Source organism: Megalobrama amblycephala, linkage group LG11 (genome assembly GCF_018812025.1).
Source record: "Megalobrama amblycephala isolate DHTTF-2021 linkage group LG11, ASM1881202v1, whole genome shotgun sequence".
Lineage (NCBI taxonomy): Eukaryota > Metazoa > Chordata > Actinopteri > Cypriniformes > Xenocyprididae > Megalobrama > Megalobrama amblycephala.
This window is the reverse complement of record NC_063054.1, coordinates 1,293,254-1,312,495: the sequence shown is the minus strand read 5'-3', so window position 1 is coordinate 1,312,495 and position 19,242 is coordinate 1,293,254. Positions and strand designations below refer to the sequence as shown.

Sequence of the window (19,242 nt, the reverse complement as noted above, 5' to 3'; positions counted from 1 at the left end):
GTTCCGGAATACATTCACGGATCACCACACGGACACACAGACTCTCTTCACGGATCACCATTCACCACGGACATTCACCGCTCATCGAAGTCCCTGTGTTACCACTCTCCTGCTGTCTGTGTTGCTACTGTGTGTATTGTTTGTCTACCATCATCTGGCGTGAAGCTCTATTAAAGAGATATTAACTTGCAATTGTATCCAGCCTTCTTTTCCCGTGACAGAACGATCTGACCCACCATGGATGCAGCAAGTTCAGCAGCTTTCACGGAGTTCATCAATCACAGTATTTCTCGCATGGATCAGCAGCAGGAGAGCATCTCTTCCACCGGACGCGCGGTTCAGGCGCTGGTAACACAGGTGTCCGAGCTCTCTCAGCAGCTGCAACAACTTCGCGCTCTCACTGCGCCAGCCCCACCGCCTGTTCCCCCACCATCACCGGAACGGAGAGACCTGCCGGAGCCCCGCCTTCCCGTTCCTCAGAGTTACGCTGGTGAGCCAGATTTTTGTCGAGCGTTTCTTAACAAGTGTTCTCTTCACTTTGCCCTACAGTCACGCACCTTTGAGAAGGAAGAATCTAAGGTAGCGTTTGTACTAACCCTCCTGACTGGGAAGGCGGCGCTTTGGGGAACGGCGGTGTGGGAAAATCAAGACTCATGCTGCTCCTCGTTCCCGGCACTCGCCGCCGAGATGAGGAGGGTGTTCGACCGTGCGGTTACGGGAAAGGAGGCCGCCCGTCAACTCACCGCCCTTAAGCAAGGCAACCGCACGGTCGCAGACTATGTGATCCAGTTCCGCACCCTCGCAGCGGAGTGTCGGTGGTATGAGGAGGCGCAGTGGGATGTGTTCCTGCATGGGCTGGCCGATCGTATCCACCGAGAAATCTACGCGCTGGATCTACCTCCGACCTTCAATGGACTGGTTGAACTCGCTCTACGTGTGGACTCTCGCTTACAAAGGTTAGAGCTGTTGGAGGAATCTGGAGAGAGGCGCAGCGGAGGTTGCGGTCATCTCAACAGCACGGTGGATACGGTCGGTCCTGTATCCGATCCTGAGTCCATGCAGGTAGGGAGAGCTCGGCTTTCCCGGGAGGAGAGAGAGAGGCGGAGATCCCATGGTCTTTGTCTATACTGCGGAGCATCAGGACATATCATCAGGACTTGCCCGGTAAAAGACCAAGCCCGATAGTAAACTCTAATCACAAAAACTAATCACACTGAGGAATCCCAATTTCTGCTCATGGACTCACCGCACGCACCTGTTGTTCTTGGACACCCCTGGCTCACCAAACACAATCCCCGCATCGACTGGCTACAGAGAACCATCACAGAGTGGAGCACTCAGTGTCACAAGTCTTGTCTTTTGTCTGCTTGTCCCACGGTGTCTGTTTCTGTCTTGCAGGATGAGGCGGTGGATTTGTCTAACGTGCCCACGGAGTACCTTGATCTGAAGGAAGTGTTCAGTAAGTCTCGGGCAGCTTCTCTCCCTCCTCATCGTCCCTATGACTATGCGATAGATTTAGTTCCCGGTAAGTCTCCGCCTAAAGGCAAATTATACTCTCTGTCTGTTCCCGAGAGGGAGGCCATGGAGAAATATATTTCTGACTCTCTAGCAGCTAAGTTCATCCGCCCTTCCTCATCTCCAGCGGGGGCAGGGTTCTTTTTTGTGGGGAAGAAGGATGGATCTTTGCGACCTTGTATTGATTACTGGGGGCTGAACAACATCACGGTAAAGAATACCTACCCTTTGCCATTGCAAGGAGCGTCCGTTTTCACTAAATTGGACTTGAGAAACGCATATCATTTGGTTCGCATCAGGAAGGGGGATGAGTGGAAGACCGCTTTTAACACCCCCAGAGGGCACTTTGAATACTTGGTCATGCCCTTCGGGCTGTCCAACTCGCCTGCGGTCTTCCAGGCCCTCGTCAATGACGTGTTGAGAGACATGGTTGATCAGTTCATATATGTCTACCTGGATGACATATTGATTTTTTCGTCGTCTCTCCAGGAGCATGTTCAACACGTCAGACGAGTGCTTCAGTGGCTGCTAGAGAATGGGCTTTTTGTCAAGGCGGAGAAATGCGAATTTCATGCACAGTCTGTTTCTTTCCTAGGGTACATCGTCTCGTCTGAGGGAATTCGCCTGGATCCTGACAAGGTTAAGGCTGTGGTGGATTGGCCAAGCCCAGATTCCCGTAAGGCCCTACAGCGGTTTCTGGGGTTCGCTAATTTTTACCGGCGTTTTATTCGCAATTTCAGCCAACTAGCCGCGCCTCTGACTGCCTTGACCTCCCCCAGAACGACCTTCAGGTGGTCAGATGCAGCTGAGGCTGCATTTGCCAAACTGAAGGGCCGCTTCGTTTCGGCCCCCATTCTGATTGCCCCTGATCCTTCGCGTCAGTTCGTGGTGGAGGTCGATGCGTCAGAGGTGGGGGTAGGTGCAGTTCTTTCCCAGCGGTCTCCCTCAGACAACAAGATGCACCCATGCGCGTATTTTTCTCATCGTTTGTCTCCCACCGAACGTAATTATGACATTGGCAATAGAGAGTTGTTGGCAGTCAAATTAGCGTTGGAGGAATGGCGTCACTGGCTAGAGGGGTCGGGGGTACCCTTTATCGTTTGGACTGATCACAAGAATTTAGAGTACATACGATCTGCTAAAAGGCTCAACTCCAGGCAGGCTCGGTGGGCACTTTTTTTCGGACGTTTTGACTTTACTCTATCGTACCGCCCGGGCTCTAAAAACATCAAGCCCGATTCTCTTTCTCGTATTTTTGATCCTTCCGAACGCCCGTCTACTCCCGAGTGTATTCTTCCCGAGACATTAGTGGTCTCCACTCTTACATGGGAGGTCTAATCGAAGGTCCTAGCGGCCTTAGAAGGGGTAACGCCTCCGCCCGCATGCCCACCGAACCGTTTGTTTGTGCCGGAGGGGTTAAGGTCCTGCGTCGTCAAGTGGGGTCATTGTTCCAACGTGGCTTGTCATCCAGGGGTTAATCGAACCAGATTTTTGGTCAAGCAACGATTCTGGTGGCCAGCTATGGCTCGTGATATTCGCAGTTTTGTTTTGGCTTGCTCTGTTTGTGCCACTGGTAAGACTTCCAACCGCCCTCCAGATGGGTTACTCCAACCTCTGTCTGTCCCTTCGAGACCCTGGTCCCATATCGCGCTAGATTTTGTCACCGCCCTCCCACCCTCCCAAGGGTACACGGTTGTTTTGACCGTTGTGGACGGATTCTCGAAGGCGACCCATTTTATACCCTTAGCCAAATTACCTTCTGCTAAGGAGACAGCGGTTACGGTCATTGATCACATCTTCCGGTTACATGGCCTCCCGGTGGATGTGGTTTCTGACAGGGGTCCCCAATTTGTGTCCAAATTCTGGCAGGAGTTTTGTAAGTTACTGGGGGCGACGGTTAGTCTTTCCTCTGGGTTCCATCCCCAGACCAATGGTCAGACAGAGAGAGCCAACCAAGATTTAGAGCGAATGTTGCGATGTTTGGCGTCCAAGAATCCTTCCTCCTGGAGTCAACAACTCTCTATGATTGAGTACGCTCACAATTCGCTACCAGTGTCTTCTACGGGCCTCTCTCCGTTCGAATGTAGTCTAGGTTACCAGCCACCTGTGTTTCCCAGTCTGGAATCCGAAGTCGCGGTCCCCTCCGCTCACGCCTTCATCCAGAGGTGCCACCGCACTTGGGACAGAGCCCGTGAGACTCTGTTGCAAGTGAGGGCGCGCACCAAGGCTAAGACTGATCGCCACCGGTCGAAGCCTCCCGTATACGTCGTGGGTCAAAAAGTGTGGCTTTCTACTAAGAACATTCCGCTCCGTTCCGTTGCCAATAAGCTTGCTCCCAAATTCATCGGCCCAAATTCATCGGCCCGACTCTCTTCACAGATCACCATTCACCACGGACATTCACCGCTCATCGAAGTCCCTGTGTTACCACTCTCCTGCTGTCTGTGTTGCTACTGTGTGTATTGTTTGTCTACCATCATCTGGCGTGAAGCTCTATTAAAGAGATATTAACTTGCAATTGTATCCAGCCTTCTTTTCCCGTGACACTAGGATATAAGCTAGAAAGACAGGAAAAAAACAAAGTGAGGAGAAAAAAAGCATATTTGTTTAACCAAAAACACATATAAATGAATGTCATATTAGTCATGTTTACCTTGAAAACTTTGTTTTGTGATAGACGATGACAGCTGTGAGTAAATCATGCAAGATCCTGAAAGAAAGACAACATTAACACAGTAAATATTGGTCCTATGCAGCATACACATTTCAAGCAATTAATGTAATTCCATCATACTTATATCTCCTCTGTGAAGTTGAGCTTAAACTAACTCTGCAGTTTGTGGAGGAGGAAAGTCTTGTAAGTTGTTCAGGGCTCTGAGGTCACTAGGCTTCAATGTCCTCCTTCTTGGCAAACCTGAAGCAGAATGTAGTCTTTTCCTAACAATAGACCTCTGCAGTTCTGGGATGTACATGTAGTCTTTGGTTGTTTTTAATGCATAAACACACCACCTTTTTGATTTTTTGTTGAACAGCCTCCTGTACCTGAGACATGAAGGTAGAGCTAAATCAAAAGATTATATTGGCATGGTATAGACCACAATACATTTATTATAGACAATTTATCATTGAAGTTTACTCAAATTTTGTTGCCCTCTGCATTCACCAATACTGGACGATGATTGTGATTGTAGTCCAGCGCAGCACAGTTCGTACATAATAAACAGGTGGCGAAAATGCAAATCTCTTGCTGGCATACATCAAAATGACTCTAGTTCAGCAGTTGTCCTGGAGTTACATATGAAACACAAACATACATTATCTATTGACCTTTAAGAATACATATAAATAAACAGCTGTGAACACAAGATAAAGTTCATCATAGACAAACTTATTGCTAAATGAGACATATTAGTACATAATTACCTGAATCTAAGATACTTGTCAATTCCTTTGCATCAAGAACAATCTTGGACAATGATGTGTGTTTGTTAATCACATGATGAAGCACACCAGTCCAAAGATCCTAAAAAACACAAATACTGTACTTCAGTAATACTACATTATTATGAAGAAAAAATAAATCACATAAGTCTTACCATGAACTGTTCTCTGTTCTCTGCTGCCTTACAACAAAATCAGAAATTGTTTACCAAGTCTTTTATCCAGATCAAAATTATGTGCTGGCCAGCTAAAGAAAAAAAAAGTTTTTGGTAACCTGTTTTATGAACATCAATGTCACTAAAGAACATATACAGCACTGCAACACTAACAGCATGCAGTCTTTTTGCAAGGTTCTTCACTCCATACCACATGTCCAGAAAATGTACAATCCCATGATCCTTGTATCTGCCTTTCACTGGATCTGCACATCATAATAATCTATGTAATAATAACAGTATTTGCCTTCAAAACAGAGGTGTCCAAACTCGGTCCTAGAGGGCCACTGTCTTGTAGTGTTTAGCTCCAACCAGCTCCAAAACACCTGCCTGGAATTTTCTAGTGTATAAGCTGGTTCAGAAGTGTGGTTAATTGAGGTTGGAGATAAACTCTGCAGGAGAGTGGCCCTCCAGGACTGAGTTTGGACACCCCAGGTTTAAACCATTTAATAGCGTAATGTATTCCAAATGTTAGACATTGCGCATCAAAGAAGATATCTGCCTGTGTGCATCTCTAACTACCTCCTTCAGCTTCAGTTCTTCACAAAGCTGGTCAACAGTCTGAATAAAATCCTTTTTTTCCCCATGATAACAGAGTTTCTCTGGGTCTCTCTTTTATCTATTGTTACCACGTGAACTATGTCCTTTGAGTCATTTTCCATATTGCATAGGTGCCGTACTGTGCACCGTACCCTGGAAGCACAAATATAGGCATGCAACATGTAACATTCATTCACAAACTTTTTTTTCTGTAGGCAGTATGTTGAAAAAAATAAATAAATAAATGATTACATGGAGAGTCCATTCTTCCATCAGCTGTAATTTGTACAAATACATGATTAAGTGACCAAAAAGGAAAATAGTACAAATATACATTTGTAGATGTTTTAATTAGACATTAATTAAAATGAATAATGGTAGTTATTAATCTCTTATTGGCCTGTTTAGCTTGAGCCATGGAACAGAGAAACAAGCCTTGAAAATTGATAAAAGAACACATATTATACAGACACTATATATATTTAATCTTTTTAGATGATTAGTTAATTGCATTTAATTGATTTACTTTCAATAAAACTGTCACGATCACCGCCTGCTCCTGTCAGTTCCCGGACTACACTTCCCACAATCCTCCCTGTCAGTCACATGTTCACGTCACACCAATCACCTGTTGCCACATCCACCCTAGCACACCACACTGATCACCACACCCAGTTGCAGCTCATTACCTGGACTATAAAGGACTTCCACACACACCACCTCACTGCGAAGTATTGTTAACATCCTGTTGCAATTTCTGAGCGTTTATTCCCTGTTTGCCTGTCTGTTCTCGACCTTGTCTGTTTTCCTGTTTTTGATTCTCTGCCGCCTGCCCTTGGACCCCATTGGATTGTTTATTGTTTCCTGTTGTTGTGAGTGATATCTGCCTGTCTTTTGACCTACCGCCTGTACCCTGACTACGACCCTGCCTGTCCTTTGCTGCTCCTGTTTGTTCCTGATTGACTCTGTCTGTACGACCATTCTCACTGTAAATAAAACGCTGCACTTGGATCCCCAGCCTGAGCTTCCCTTTCATGACAAAAACTTTTGCAATACATTTGTAAAAGGGTATTTTTAATGCATGTTTGGCCTGAGTTTTGTTGCATTTACACTGTTCTGACTGTGCAAGGCAAGGCAAGGCAACATACAGTCCAAATAATAAAAAAAATACTATGTAACTACTAGTGATAATGTACAAACCTTGCATGCAATGCCTCTTCTTCATCACATTCCTTTTCCAAAAAACAACTCCGGGGACAGAAAAATCAGTTTCTCTGTATAAGGAGTAACAAATGAGTGTCAATTACACATTCTGAGATTTTTAATATAATGGAAACAGCAGATTACATGGTAGAGCAGTTAACATGTACAAAACAAATAACTATAGTGCTATGAAATAAACGGTGTATGAACTGAATCTCTGTTATGCACGTGTTTTACATAATATAACTCTTCTGCTAACATCTTACGACAGGAAAAATTTCACTTTACCAATCTGATTCAGCTTCAATACTTGACAACGGAAGAAGGCGGGTTTGGTTTTCTTGGAGTAGCTAGCAGAAAATAATTTATATTTATCATAATGAATATAGCAAAGCAAGAAAAAAGGCACAACAAAGGAAACTCCATAACTGAATGGATTAAGCAAACAAGTGTGCTACTGTTACCTATTTAACCAATGAACCATTAAAATGTCTTACCTGTCCAGCACAAAAAAAGCAGTCTCTGCATCCGTTTTGAACCACTTCAAAACACGGAGTTCACACCATCTTGTGAAAACAAGGATAAATATCGGAAGGGCTTTTGAAAGGGCCCAGGTGCATTCTCTTTTTTCTGCAACCACTCCGAAGTCTGAAGTCTTTCACTTTTTACAGCGAGTGAATCTCCAGTTGTCACTAGTGATTGTCGTTTGAACCTTTCTGGATCCACCATCAAATTGCTAAGTTTAATTATATCAAGTTCTGTGAGAAACAAGCAACATCCTCACATGCAATATAGCCTACTAGCCCGGACACCTTCTTTATGTGTACAGATGTGACGTAATGACACAAAGACGAATGGCCACCCACCAGTACCACGTGAAATAAAACATTATTACAAGCTTACCGTTTTGAATCGAGCTAAGGTAATCAAGGTAAACTGGCTGGTTATGATTATGCTCAAATTTATTTTGAATAATTTTTAACCCAAAAAAGTTACGGACTGCAGCTTTAAGTAAAGATAAAATAAAGGGCCTAATGGGTATTTTATAGTGTGAATAAAGTGTTTATCGGGTAGGGTTAGAAATAGGTGTAGGGTAATGTAAACCTAATAAAGGATAACAGACAATCATTTCAAAAGAAGAGATGTTGATGAAGATCTTCTAGTGATCAAGGCAGCATATTGAGCTCTGAAGCTCATGAAAGACTGGAATTACACTGTGATAAACTGTGTTCAGCAGCGATACTGTGAGTGTTTGTACCGTCGCCTGATCTGCAGAATTCATTTAGTGAATCGCTGATAAATCAGAGCAGATAGAGTGTTGAAAAATAAAGCACACTATCAGGAGACGTGATTTCTGAGTGAATTCAGCCTGTTTCATTCTGCTGATCTCTCATCACATTCATGATTCTTCATACTGTCATCAGTTCACATTCATGGACATATTCATGATTAAATCAATCACAAATGTACTATTATTACATCTGATGATCAGTTAACAATATAAATATTAATGCAAGCTCATTATATTTATATTTTTTATTACATAGACAAATTAATGTGTCTGATCTAGATTTCTAACTTCTACATAATAATGAAACAAAAATTAAAAATATAATGAATTAAAACTGTAAATATGTAAGATTTGATGACTCTGTGGGCATGTACACATTAGAAAGATGATTTACAAGTGTGTGTGTGTGCATGTCTGTTGTTTAATCTGACACAGAGATACTGGAGAATCACCATAAACCCTAAATCCAGCATAGAGGGGTTCAGTGAATGTGGTGTAGAATGTGTGTAAGTGTGTGAGTGTGTGTGTGTCAGAGACGCTGTAGAAGGACAGAGTGCCGGCCGACACGTCCACATACACTCCTGCTCTCTTATAAAATGAACCAACGACAGGTATATCAGTGCTGTTCTTATTGTGACGGACACTGATTCTGTTATCATAGCAGTCCAGACTCCAGGATATGTCATTTAATCCAAACACACAGTCATGACTCCATCCTTTCCTGCTGATTCCTTTATATGTTACTGATAATTCAGCATGTATCCCGCTCCATTCAGCCTCCCAGTAACAGCGTCCAGTCAGACTCTCTCCACACAGAACCTGACGATACAGATCAAATCTCTCTGGATGATCAGGATACGGCTGATGCTCTTCCACAAGCGTCACCTTCCTGTTCTCCTCAGACAGAATGAGTTGAGTGTATGCTGTGTTTGGATCCAGTGTGAGATCACAGGCATCTGAACACAAGTAGAGAGAAACATCTATAACAGGGGTATTAAATTAAAGGTCCAAGAGGTCCAGTCTCTATATTTCCTTCCCAGTGGAGGTCCGGGCAATACTTTTTTGGAACAGTTATACATTTCCATCAGGGCAGCCACAGTACTTTGTAAAAGAAAAATCCTAAAAACTCAAAATAGTCATCAAAGATGATAATCTTGGAAAACGAGAGCCAAAGCAGTGATGCATAAGAGTTTTTACCAATATTTCCTGTTTTGCATTAAAGCAACTCTGAAAATATTAATGCATGCTTTCTGGAGCACAGAAACTGTTTTCAAATAGGTAAATATGTGTCGGTGTAGCTTAGAAAATAATTGTTAATTTGTGAACAACTGTTACGGACATACTCTCTGACAAAGAGATTGAGGTTAACAGATTGTCTTTATTGACATCATTTGAGTGGAAAATGGAAAGCAGGTAAGTTTGCAGTTCAATAGATAATTTAAATTAGATGAATAGGGTGATAACCCTTTTACCTTTTGTCCATAAAATGTAAAAACAGCTCTTACATTGTTCTCTGTTTCTGGCTGGTGATCTTATTTGCTTCATTAATTACTTGTGTTAATTTATTTTTCTGTCTCATTGTTAAATTACCATACCACGATACAATATTAGATGCTAAAATACTTTCAATCATCGATCTATAAACAATGGTAAGGACCCTCCTATCTATCCCAAAATTCCTTAGTAGACCTAAATTTCTGAGAAGACCTAACCGCTGTCTTGCTTTCTTGTGTATATGGTCCACATTTTCCTGAAATGAGAATTTATCATTAATGGTACCTAAATATTTAAAATTTGAAATCTGCTCTAACTTTACACCTTTTATAGTAATTTGTTCATATGAGACACCTGCCATACCGGTCCTATTTTTGTTCCCACAACTCAATGTTTAATTGTAGGTGACTATCATCAAACCATTGTGGAAGACTTTCAATATGCTCAAAATAAGTTCAACTATTCGCATCCAACTGGCAAGAGATTAAAACCAAGTCATCGGTGTATTTGATCAGTGCGAGATTATCCCTGTTTCATTGAAGTTCATTAATATAGAAAGAGAAAAGCAGAGGTAATAACACATCCCTGTGGTAACCCTGAATTCTGGACTGTACAATCAGATGAGATTCCATTAACACAAACTCATTGGTGTCTATTTCTTAAAGAAATTTCAATCCATAAAATCAACCAACAGCTAACACCTAAATCTTGCAATCTTTCTTTTAAAATTTGCAGTTGTACAGTATTAATGTTACAATCGTGCCTTCCCGGACTCCAGTTCCCAGCATCCTCCTGTTCTCCACACCTGTCTGCACTTCCCTCATTAGTCTTCCCGCCATCTCCCCGGATTCCCAACACCTGTTGTCCTCGTCAGCACTCCCTTTAAGTTGGACTCACTCCCTGCACTCCTTGTCAGTCTTGTTTAGCATAAGTGTGTGAAGCTGTTCATCTGCCCCTTTGTTGTAAATAAAGCCCTTATTATTATGGATTTCCATACTCGCCTCGTCTATACAGCACACCACGTAACAGAAGAACTGATCAAAATGCCTGGAAATCTACAAAAGATGGGCTTTTTCCTTGTTCCTGGCTCTCCTGTGTCTCGCAAGCCGACTTCAGCGGAGGATCGCCTTTGTGGGTTCTGGCAGGACGGTTGCTCACTGGAGAGGTATGTGGAGGAATTTGTTGAGCTTGCTTATTTGGTGAATTGGCCAGATACCCCGTTGAACGTCTGTTTTCTGGCGGGGCTGGAAGAGGACACGATCCGTTTTAAAGAACCTGCCTGTTGTTTTTCCCTAGTCAAAGCAATTAATCTGATTTTGTTTCTAAATTGTTCTAATTTTGTCATTGAGGAGGTTCTGGAAAAACCGTGTAATCCTCGTCCAGTCCCCACAGAAACACAGGCGGCCTGGCCAGTTCGCCAATTGCCGTGTTCCTCCGCCTGCCCCTCCAGTGGGTATTCCCCTGGTGTCCTGCCAGACCCAAACCCTTTGAAGGCCGAAGACAGATCCTCTGCTGGGCCCAGACGGCCAAGAAAAAAGAGAATGAAGGCTGCCAAGCAACCCCAGTCTCCAGTGTCTGCTGTCTCCGAACAGCCCCAGTCCCTAGCGTTCTCCAACTCCGAGCCTGAGCCGTCGCCTCTAGCGACAACCCATTCAGTGTCAGCGGGTCTCTTAATTGAGTATGAGGGGATGGACTGGACCCTGTTTTCAGACCCCTCTCCAACCCTCGAAGAACCCACTCCTACCCTCGACGAATCCGCTCCAGCCTTCCACGAGCCTGCACCAGCCTTCCACGAGCCCGCTCCAGGTATCCATGTGCCCGCCCCAGGCTTCCACGAACCCGCTCCAGCCTTCGCCGAGCCCTGGCTGCCAACAAGTCCGCCCCGGCTGCCCATGAGTCTGCTCCAAGTGTTCCCGAGCCCGCTCCAGCAGCCCACGAGCCCACTCCAGCCCACGTACCCAGTCCATTCCACAAGCCCTTCCTGCCCCCCCTAAAACTCCCGAAAATTTTTTTTTTGGATGGGTGGTGGGGGAGGCATGTACCCGTGGGTGGGGAACATGTGGGTGGAACACATGTGGGTGGGGCTTAGGAACTGCCATGGCTGCTCACGACTCCTGACCCGCCATGGTCGCCCACGGCCCCTGACCTGCCATAGCCGCCCAAGGCCCCTGACCCGCCATGGCCGCTAATATCATTATCAATAACAATATCATTTAATAACAATTAGGGCTGCAAGATTTATCGCAATTTTATCACACGCGATTTGGCAAAAGCTGCGATTATTTTATGTGCAGCTTGTCAGAGCTGTACGGTTCTGTGATCAGTAGTAAATGCTGAAAGCCAGAGGGCGCTCTTGTGCAGAAACTGCAAATATGCCCTGCTGCCGAAGTAGAACACGCGTCATTCCAGGAAATTCCATACTATCGCTGTAGCTGAATAAACAGAAGATTGAAACGTTTTGATTGATTAAACATGACTGAAACGTTTTGATGATAAACACACGACTGCCTTATTCTGTGTAAGAAGCCACATCATCTCACAGAAGGATGCTCAACTGTCATTATGAAGTGAGTTTGGAGTAAAAACATGTTATTAAATGTGACCCGCTCTGGCGAAATGAGTCGGAAGTCGCAACGTTCTATTTTAAGATATGGGCCGATAACGTGGAAAAACAATGAAAAAATCTTTTTTTTTAAAGCTAATTTCAAAGAAGAGACTATCAAAAATAATCTCCCAAAGTTTCGTAGTCCAGATAATTGAGTAAAGGTATTTAAGTGGCTATTAAATTTGACATGGTTTTACTAAATTCCCTGGAAATTAACTTCTCAACTCCTCTCGTCACTTATGAGCATTTCCCGGTATCCCCTGAAACGTCACTATCTCTGCTCTCCAAATATGGTGTTACACGTTGTATAGAACCAATCAAAAAGCTTAGAAATGTAAACACACTGACATAAATGCTGATTTTTATCAATGAGAAGCTCCGTTTCGACTGACAGGCACGCGATTGGTCCAGCCATCCTCCTGTCAGACTAGCGCGCGCTCTGTGTAAACAAGCTAGTAGATCTCCTCAGAAAGATTCAAGTTCAGTACTGTATAGTGTAGTGTAGTATACTGTGTGTAAGTTAGTTCTGTTTATTAATAATATTTGAGAAATGTCACTGTCAAAAGAGAAAAAAGTGGCCAAAGCTTTAAACTCACTGGAGGCTGCTAACCTAAGCTCTGCTGCTGGTCAGCAAGAGTGGCTAAGTCTAGTCAGTGATTTTTTTGGATCTGGAGACGTGTCATCCTCTGATGAAAGCAACAGTGATTTCACTTTGGATGCAGAAACGGAGGATGAATTTGTCATGCCTGTGGAAGAGGACGACGAGGATGAAAATGTTGAGCAGCCTGTGACTGATGTTGGGGAAGTTAAGAGTAATGTCTAGTTGTGAAGCAGTTAGTGGTGATCGAGATGTTGAGTTAGCCAAAATACGTGCCTTTTGCTGTAAAGGGTGTAAACTCAACGACGGAGAGCCATGTTTTCTGTCATTTGATGAAGATTTAGTTTACGAGATACGTCTGTCTATGGCCTCTCTCACTTTCTCTCTCTCTCTCTCTCTCTCTCTCTCTCTCTCACACGCACGCACGCACGCACGTGTACACACACACACACACACACCCTCTCTCTCAAGCAAAAATGTAGCACCTCTGTTCAATCTTTCTGATTTTAGTAAATCTTTGTAAAAGTGCCTTATAAAATATTAATTCAAATAAATACTTTAAAATAATTTGAGCTTCAGCCTGGTTTAATAGCATTTATATATATAAAAATGTCTTTGGTCAAATTAAGCTGTAAAATAAATAGTTTATCCCTTTAAATGCAATGGATTTTGAAAGATATCAACAAAAAAAACGGGCAAAAAATTTTAAAAGCGATTTTCTCAGGTTTTCAATTGGAAATAGAGGGCAGACGACCATAATTCAAATGGGTATATCTTTAAAACCATTCAGGGTATGGCTTTGACTAGGATATCATTTTAAAGCTTATTGTCTCATCTTTCCATTGATACCAAAATCTCAATTTTGAAATTTGGGTCACTGTGACTCATTTTGTTGGATCAGGTCACAAATGTTGTCTTTTGTTGGACAAGATGTTAATAAATGCTTCTCATGTCTGGAAAGATGTTTTGACACGTGTTGTTTTTTAAAATGCACATTATAAGCAATTCAAACTCTCAGTGCTTTCAGATGGATTAGCATTTGAAGCCATAGTTCATTGACAAGCCGCACATAAAAAAATAATCGCTGCTTTGCGATTTCATAATCGCACCAAGCCAAATCGTTTAAGTGCGATTTCAATGTTTTTTTTCTAATCGTCCGATTAATCGTGCAGCCCTAATAACAATTTAATACAATACCAATATTATTACCCTTGTATAAAATCAATGGAAGTTTATGCAATGTCCTCACTAATATATTAAAACAAAAGTGTGTGTGTGTGTGTTGTACTGGCACCTTTGCTATATACCTTTAAGACACATCTTTTGGTGTAATGCTTTGTCTAGAAGAGTGTGTCTGTGTAGCATTTGTGCAGGTGATATAGGTGAATCAAGAAACCATCCTGTAATTATTTGCACTTCCGCCAGAGTGTTTCTTTTGTATTTTTCTCCCCACTCTCTTCCATGAATGTGGAGAGTGTGAGGTTTCTCTGAAGCTACTTATAAAGACTTCTGGGATTACCAACTCTATCATTTACTCTATCATCTTTTATTTTTGTCATCTGGGCTCTCCTAAAACACTCTGGCCAATGTTACATTGTGTGTGTGTGTGTGTGTGTGTGTGTGTGTGTGTGTGTGTGTGTCTGTGTGTTTAGACCTACACTTTCGTGGTCCTGCTGTGATCCTGATCTCTCCTCCATGATCCACACTATAAACACAAAAACACAAATGATTGTAGATATGCATCATGCACATGTTCAGTATGTCAGAATTAGTGTTTGACACACTTGAGTATCTGCAGTGAGCAGTTTGGATCCTTCAGTTTGTCCATCAGCTTGACTCCTGAATCTCCTGGGTGATTGTAGCTCAGATCCAGCTCTCTCAGGTGTGAGGGGTTTGAACTCAGAGCAGAAGACACAAAACCACAGCCTTCCTCTGTCACCATACAGCCAGACAACCTACAGATGGATCAAAAAGCCTCATCATTCACAAAACACACATCAACACTCAAAAGTTGAGTGAATATCATTCATAGTGTGAATTTATACAAGAGTTCTCTTTATATGTCTCACTCAAAAAAAGAGAAAAAAAACATTTATATTTGAAGAGATCATTTGCAAAAACAGATAATTCCATTTTTATTAGTTCAGTTTATTAGTTGTTTTGATTAAGTAGTAGTAACTCTAAAAAATACAGGTAACATACAAAATTAAAGATCATTGAAAGTATATATATATATATTAAAAGTTTGTTTTTTAGCAAAAGCAGATAACTCCAACAGTTGTTTTTGGCAAAAAGCAGATAAATCCACATTTCAGTTAAACCAAACCAATTGCTTTGTAATTGCATTTAAAATGCACTTGAACACGTGTGCACACAAACACACACACTAACAGATCGGCACACACATACATACACATGCACGCACGTGCACAGACACACACACACACACACATGCAAAAGGACAACCAAGGGTTCAGCATGTAAAATGTGTATGGTGTACAATGCTTTGCAGGAGTCAAAATTATAAATCCTTGATCACTTTTATTCAGCTTTGACAAAACTCCGCTCAGCTAGAGCATCTTTTTCAAGTGACCATGATAAGTGAAATAATTAGCTGCATTTCCACTATCGGGCCAGTGTGAGTGAGGGCTAGAAACGGGCAAACTAAGGCTAATAGCCTCCAACTGCGAGCTTTGAGAACATTATCATGCAGCATAAACTGGTATTTATCATTATTTCACGAAGAAGAAAGACATGTATTGAATCACATCTGCTCCCATTTATTTGTGGGACTATTTATTAGAATGTCTACTTTAAACAGCTCCATATTAAGGCTTTTAGCCCAAAAGATTGCACATTTAGAATGATACTGATACATTCTCATATGTTCACACCTCATTTCTTCACAGAGAATAATAATTTATATTAATTTTCCAAGAGTTTTGAGTGCTCTCTCCTGTCTTACTTCCATCACACTATAGTGGGGCAGAAATGTCTTCAAAATGATTAAAAAAAAAAAAAAAAAAAAACATTTAATGAGTTCCTGTTTTTCTATAAAATAAAGAATATAAAGAATATACATATGGTATAGTAGTTAAAACAAATAGTAAAAAGTATAAAAACAGCCAGACATGCCAGGGTACTGTATGTGTGCTTAAACCAGCTCAGTTTATGGAAAATCTCAGAGAACTTAATGAAACTGTTATAACATCTAATGAAAAAAGAAGTTTCCATTCAAATGAATGAAATCTTTAACATGAACCGAATTAAACAATTACAAACCCGATTCGAAAAAAGTTGGGACACTGTACAAACTGTGAATAAAAACAGAATGCAATGATGTGAAAGTTTCAAATTTCAATATTTTATTCAGAATACAACAAAGATGACATATCAAATGTTTAAACTGAGAAAATGTATCATTTTAAGGGAAAAATAAGTTGATTTTCAATTTCTAGGCATCAACACATCTCAAAAAAGTTGGGACAAGGCCATGTTTACCACTGTGTGGTATCCCCTCTTCTTTTTTATAACAGTCTGCTAATGTCTGGGGACTGAGGAAGCAAGTTGCTCAAGTTTAGGAATAGGAATGTTGTCCCATTCTTGTCTAATACAGGCTTCTAGTTGCTCAAATGTCTTAGGCCTTCTTTGCCGCATCTTCCTCTTTATGATGCGCCAAATGTTTTCTATGGGTGAAAGATCTGGACTGCAGGCTGACCATTTCAGTACCTGGATCCTTCTTCTACACAGCCATGATGTTGTAATTGATGCAGTTTGTGGTCATGTTGGAAAATGCAAGGTCTTCCCTGATAGAGACGACGTCTGGATGGGAGCATATGTTGTTATAGAACTTGGATATACCTTTCAGCATTGACGGTGCCTTTCCAGATGTGTAAGCTGCCCATGCCACATGCACTCATGCAACCCCATACCATCAGAGATGCAGGCTTCTGAACTGAGCGCTGATAACAACTTGGGTTGTCCTTGTCCTCTTTAGTCCGGATGACATCCCAGTTTTCCAAAAAGAACTTCAAATTTTGATTCGTCTGACCACAGAACAGTTTTCCACTTTGCCACAGTCCATTATAAATGAGCCTTGGCCCAGAGAAAACGCCTGCGCTTCTGGATCATGTTTAGATATGGCTTCTTTTTTGACCTATAGAGTTTTAGCCGGCAACGGCGAATGGCACGGTGGATTGTGTTCACCGACAATGTTTTCTGGAAGTATTCCTGAGCCCATGTTGTGATTTCCATTACAGTAGCATTCCTGTATGTGATGCAGTGCCGTCTAAGGGCCCGAAGATCACGGGCATCCAGTATGAATGGATTGAATCTTTGGATGATATTATGCACTGTAGATGATGATAACTTCAAACTCTTTGCAATTTTTCTCTGAGAAACTTTCTGATATTGCTCCACTATTTTTCACGGCAGCATTGGGGGAATTGGTGATCCTCTGCCCATCTTGACTTCTGAGAGACACTGCCACTCTGAGAGGCTCTTTTTATACCCAATCATGTTGCCAATTGACCTAATAAGTTGCAAATTGGTCTTCCAGCTGTTCCTTATATGTACATTTAACTTTTCTGGCCTCTTATTGCTACCTGTCCCAACTTTTTTGGAATGTGTAACTCTCATGAAATCCAAAATGAGCCAGTATTTGGCATGACATTTCAAAATGTCTCACTTTCAACATTTGATATGTTATCTATATTCTACTGTGAATAAAATATAAGTTTATGAGATTTGTAAATTATTGCATTACTTTTTTATTCACAATTTGTACAGTGTCCCAACTTTTTTGGAATCGGGTTTGTAATTTCATGCATTAACACATTAACTTTGATAGCTCTATATTGCTGTTAATGACAAAAGTAAATGCTAATTTTATTTCAGTCATGAGCTTTATATTGAAAGTAAACGTTTAATGTGTATTTGTACGCTTTATTTTCAACACACACAGAGCAGTTAAAATCCCCTTAATTATCTCAGTATCTCCAGCTGACAGTTTAAACTCTTCAGTCCGTCAGAGAGACGCTTCACTCCTGAATCCTGCAGGTCATTGTTACTCAGGTCCAGCTCTCTCAGATCACAGTTTGAGGATAGAAGAGCTGATGACAAACTCTCACAACACTGACCAGTGAGATAACAGTGAGTAAGACTAAAAAAGAGCAGAACACACATCAACAGTCAGATCATCTACAAACACACATCAACATGACCAGTTGACAGTCAATTAAATCAGAAATGTTCTTAACCCCTTAAGACAGAAATGGCATAATTTATGAAATATTTTTTTGTACTTTGTACTCCAATGTGTCAAATGCATCATACAGCTCAGATCATCATATGATATATGTCATTTGAAAGGTCTTGCGGTGTAGAATACAACAAGCATAATTGTTTTGGGCTTTGACTAAACTTGATCTAGTTTTTGTACGTAAAGCCCCACAAGACCCACAAATAAATAATAAACTGATGCAGCATTTATGCATTGCTAGGAAACATTTTTTACTATATTCAAGTCGTGTTTGTTCTCGTTTCACCTTAAGGCAGTAAGGCATGGCCTGCTGAACTAATTAACATTGTATCAAGTGGGTATAAAACTGTGTAGTATACCACGGCAGCCCTCGTGTGAAGACCGAAGAGTGTAAAGGGGGGGGGGTATTTTACTGTCAGGAGTACAGGGAATAAACATTGTATGGACAAATAAAAATGTTTTTAAAAATCTAATCAAATCAGACTTTTGATTTATTCATCCAAAAATTGCCAATTCTGTGACATTCTGCTTTATACAGTAAGTTCTATTTGTGACTGGATTCTGTGATTTCATCCATTTTCTGCATCGCGGAAATCATTTGGCTCTGCAGCCTAGTTTTGTGAGTTATTTATTGTTGTGTAATAAAGTTTCTATTAGTGTAAGAAGGGTATGCAGTTAATAGAAGTCCGCTCTCTATACACTCTATATTGAGCTTCATGGCCATTGAATAGAGTTACATTAGCTGTTTCAGCTATGCACCGGTATGGCGGTTTTTGAAAAATTCATATTGGTCTCAAAATTGGAACCGGTATACCGCCCAGCACTACCGACAAGGCACTTGAGTATTGCTCTTTCCTTTTTCTTACCTTCCTCTTTTATACAGTTTGTTCGTGTCTGTCTATCTTGTGACCTGTTTAAGATATGTGCTTCCAAATTCCCACTATTATTAACACACGTAAATCACATGCCACACATTGGAGGCAGTTCAATCATAAAAACCTGGGTATTTTACCCATGTCATCTAGTACATGAAACCACCAGAATCTCAAAGCAGACTTCATTACATCTATCGCTACTCTT

The 19,242-nt window shown here is 41.6% G+C and overlaps 1 protein-coding gene across 1 annotated transcript in view; it reads right to left on the bottom strand.

Annotated features, from left to right (window-relative positions):
* Positions 1-19,242, bottom strand: part of LOC125278864 (NACHT, LRR and PYD domains-containing protein 3-like) — a 98,362-nt gene that overhangs the window by 61,215 nt on the left and 17,905 nt on the right. The window contains 3 exon segments of the mRNA XM_048208254.1: positions 14,561-14,607; positions 14,687-14,857; positions 17,890-18,063. Of these exon segments, the coding sequence (XP_048064211.1) occupies positions 14,561-14,607; positions 14,687-14,857; positions 17,890-18,063 (392 nt within the window).